A 4487-nucleotide genomic window follows, 5' to 3' on the forward strand; every position below is an offset into this window, starting at 1 on the left:
TTATATTTAACATACATATCTTATTAGTACAATTCATAATTCTATTATTATTCCAACTAGTTAATATTTTTTCAAATTCTGGCCGGAGATTCGAACTCGGAACCTCCAGCATGTGAATCGGGAACGCTACTCTTGAGCTAATCCCGCCACAACAATTTCGATTCAGATCAACGAAAATATTTTCTCCCCAACTCAATAATTTGTGACAAATATACCGAATATACCTTTATCAAAGGCAGCTAAACTGGAGGTGAACAAAAAAGCAAAACAAATGCCAAAAAATCTATTATTACCATCGCAACAGGCGTTTATTGCAAAACAAAAGGCAGTAATACTTTTGAAGCTTGAAAAAGTAATAATTTATAAATTTCATCAATTTTCGTAATTATTTGCCGACCATCGCAAAAATGCTCAGTTGTAGACAACTGACCAAACTTCAAGAGTTAGCGAAGTTAGTTCAACTCGAACGGAATGTAATTCTAAAACGGAATTACTACAATAGAGGAATCATTGGAAATAGAGAAGTTGTGGGCTATGGTCTTAACGGAAGTTACAGTTACTACGAGAGCACTATGTTTCCCTTCCCTGCAGTCAGATGGATGGAAAACACACCTGAAATAATGGCTTTGCGCGAGAAGGAGAAAGGTATTCGTGAAATTGTTTCTATTGTAAATGTCATGTTAGGAGGATGGGTCAGAGAATAGTGCTTTATGTTTATGTCAGGGAATTCTATTTGCAACTTTTCATGTTTTCTCAACGTTTCAAGTCATTCTGAATCGTTTGTCACCAAATTTGGGAAGTGCTTGTATGTGAGCAAAAATGTGACCTACAACTATGTTTACCCAAAAATGGCTGCGCTTGTTTCAGTTGTGAACTAGTGGTGCATGGCATCATGCCTTAAGCTAAATTGCTGGAACATCCCGTACCAAAAACAGAATTATTAAAAAAAATTTGCAAAACTATGAAAATATTGGAATTTTGAGCATTTTTGGAAAAAATTGACTTTTTTGAAAAATTTGTTTCTTTTATATGCTAATTTTTTTTATTTGCTTTTTTTGAAAATTTTAAACATTCATTTAAGCAATAGCGCTGCATAGCTGATTCGGAGTCAAAATATCAAAGCGCGTAAGCGCCGCGTATTCGTCTAATATATTATGTAAACATTGATATGGAACCCATATAAATGTACACAAAATTTGTACTTATTATTATAATCTTTATAACATATCAGATAATAACAATGTACGTATGTCTAATGTTTATTTTTTACCGCAAATGGCAATGGTTTTTACTTTTTTTATTGGTCTCCGGAGACACTGAACCTGCCTTTCCGAATTTTTACCAGTTGTGCATTTCGTCAATACACGTAAAATGTTTTTTGAGGTATTTAAATCGGACGCTCAATTATCTCAAAAACTGAAATACCATTTTTGGCACTTTTTGGCTAGACCTGCCTTTGTCAAAAACTAATCAGCACGTCTCCTTATCAGTATTAATCGAATGTTTTTTGAATTATTCAAATCGGTTGATCCGTATTCGCAAAATCGTCGACGAAAATTTGTATCCGCACACACATGCACATACATATACACACACATATATCATACAGTTTTTGAGAGAACGGATCATCCGATTAGAATAATTCAAAAAACCTTTTGTTTGTGTAGGCAGCGTGCAAAAAATGGTTTTACAAAAAACTTCATAAATTTGAAAATATTCAAAAAAAAAAAATCAAAATTTTCAAAATAATGCGTAACTTTGGAAATTTTCACAGAAAAGCTCAAGAGTTTCAAAAAACTCAAATTTTTATCTTTTTGAAAAAATGAATCTAAATTTCAAAAAATTCGAAAAACAAAAATTTGAGAATATTTTTAAATTTTCAAAAAACCGGTAATTTTCAAAAATTTTCAAATTCTCAATTAATTTAAAAAAATCGATTTTTGTTCAAAAATTCCAAAATATTTCGGACGTTTAAAAAATTTCAAAATTATCAAAAAAAAACAAATTTAAAAAAAAAAATTGAAGAAATTTCTTGTAATCATACACATTAAGTTGTTTTTAGAATATGCTCGCCGCCTAATAATCACTATAATATTATTTATACGCGTATTTATAATAAATAATCTATTTGAAATCATTTAAAACAATTAATGATTATTTTCATTCCTCGATTTTATTAATTACGGTACGGGAAGTTCCAGCAATTTGCCTGAAGGCATGATGCCATACACTACTAGTAAAACATTAATTTTGGCCAATATATGTATAGTAATTGTATCTCTATAATAAATATTAATCGTTTCCTTTTCTATTAGGAGATTGGCGTAAGATGACAGTGGAAGAAAAGAAAGCTCTATACCGAGCCAGTTTCCGTCAAACATTTTCCGAAATGGACGCTCCTACTGGCGAGTGGAAAATCGTTTTTGGTATGGCTTTCTTTTTGCTGGGCTTGGGATTCTGGTTTGCTGTTGTCATCTTTAACACGGCTAGAACTCCTTTACCCGAAACTTTGACTGACCCTGTTAGAAGAGAGCATATTTTGAGAAGGATGATCGATCTTAGAATGAATCCTATCGATGGACTTTCCTCGAAATGGGATTACGAAAATGATCGCTGGAAGTAAATAGAGAGTGGGAATTTGGTTTAGTGAGGGCTGGTTGGAGACGTCATATAGAACAATTCTAAAATCAATAACTGATAATAATAATTCTAAATGTATAATAAAAATAACTTATCATCCAAACTCGTTATATAGTATATGCTAAGCCTATGCTTGGGCTGATTAAAAATATTTTTGGAATTAAAAATATGTTACAATAAACTATTCTATAAATATTAACTAAGTAGCTATAAAAATCCTTTATGACGTCTTTAACTAGCAAACTAGTTATGTATTTAAAATGTTAGAAGTTTTCATTTGTAATTTGTAGATATCAGTTCAGTATTTAAAATTTATCACGTGTGAAAGTTGTAAGTAACCAACCGAATGTAATCAGTAATTGTAATACGTTGAGTAAATATATGTAATATGCTTAGTTGAAAAAATGTGCTTTTTGAATAATTTTCAGGAATTTTTCTAGTTCTTCAATTGGTACTTACACTTTACCAACAGTAATGCTTGATTACAAGCAATGTAAATAAGTAAATTGTAAAAAAAATGCAGCTAAAATATTCAATCATTCAAAAGTTTTATTTTTTTCTTATCTAATCTAGTAAACAACGTAAAACCACCTAAAATTATAATTATTTAATAACTTATAAGATCAAAAACATGTTTTTGAAATATACATAAATACCAGGATAATTTTAGCAGGATGATGAAATCGCGTTAATTTCCCTTCTCACAATATTTGTTTTGTTGACTCGAAAAAAGTTGATTATATAATAATCAATGAGATGAGACTCTTGGTTTTTATTTTAAATTCACATTCCCCATGTGTTTAAACTTGTATTTTTCTATTTTAAATTTTTGTCAAAGCCAGAATTGGTAAAAAACCCGACCATTTGAGTTGAAAAGTTCACGATTTAAGTGCGATGTGACTGCGAACGAACGTGCCGGTGTGATATACGTCCAATTTGTTCGTTTCTTGCAGATGACATATGACCAACTCATATGACTAATATTAGACGATTTATCATCTCACATGCACACGATATAACATTACACTGTGACTATATCTTTTAGAACAAGGAATGCACGAACGTTTTTCTCATTTCAATATAGACTTCGAAATACTTGAAAACAAACGTTGAGATATAGACAAGTTACATGAACTTCCCGATATATTTAAATAATCGACTTAAACAAAAAAAAAATTCTGAGTGATTAAAAGTATTACGAGTGGATTTATCACAAATCATTGAAAACGAACGAACACTCTATTGTTATACCAAGTGAATCGTCTAATTGTAATTTTAACAAACGTCAAAAAAACTACTCATTTTCTCAGATGAATTTTTGAAATTAAACTACTTGTCGTAAGGCAGTAATATTTCAGTAAGTTCTATAAGACCATGATATATATCGCCAAAAAAAGTTCCATAAAATCGGCTTAAATTTTTTTTTCAACAGTTAATTACAAGAAAACGGCTCGATAGATTTTCATCCAAAACTAATCAGTATCATTCCCAACTAATAACAGTTTTTGATTTTTTAAAATCGATTCGGTAGTATGAGCTTAAATGTAGACGAAATATTTAACATTTTTTTCCAAATTACAAAGAAACTGTTTGGCAGATAGTCGCTCTGATACTGACAAGCGATAGTCCTCATCGAGATACATCGAATGGCTTTTAAATTTTTGAAATCGGTTCAGCCGTTTTTGAGAAAACGTCGTTTTACGGCAAAAAATCTGTTCACATACACACGCACACACACTTACTTTTTCCAAATTTGATCTCATTCGATTCAGAATGGCTTGAAACGTCGAGAAAACATAAAATTAGTAAATGGGATTTTTTATGAAAACAAACTTCTCCTTCGGGAA

At 30.8% G+C, this 4487-nt stretch overlaps 1 protein-coding gene across 1 annotated transcript; it reads left to right on the forward strand.

Moving 5' to 3' along the window:
• The first annotated feature begins 407 nt into the window (after positions 1 to 407).
• Positions 408 to 2623, forward strand: LOC113386213. The gene is made up of 2 exons (XM_026624007.1): positions 408 to 645; positions 2316 to 2623. The coding sequence occupies exons 1-2, from the start codon at positions 408 to 410 to the stop codon at positions 2621 to 2623; spliced, it is 546 nt and encodes a 181-aa protein (XP_026479792.1).
• Positions 2624 to 4487: the final 1864 nt, after the last annotated feature.

The sequence above is a fragment of the Ctenocephalides felis genome, unplaced genomic scaffold (genome assembly GCF_003426905.1).
Source record: "Ctenocephalides felis isolate EL2017-DRISC unplaced genomic scaffold, ASM342690v1 CF-g0.4_SCAFFOLD_03571, whole genome shotgun sequence".
NCBI lineage: Eukaryota > Metazoa > Arthropoda > Insecta > Siphonaptera > Pulicidae > Ctenocephalides > Ctenocephalides felis.

Bases quoted from the DNA above. Each gene is read 5' to 3' on its own strand.
- LOC113386213 (XM_026624007.1), top strand. From the start codon at position 408: ATGCTCAGTTGTAGACAACTGACCAAACTTCAAGAGTTAGCGAAGTTA. The intron at 646-2,315 runs GTATTCGTGAAA...CTTTTCTATTAG, and splicing joins TTTGCGCGAGAAGGAGAAAG to GAGATTGGCGTAAGATGACA.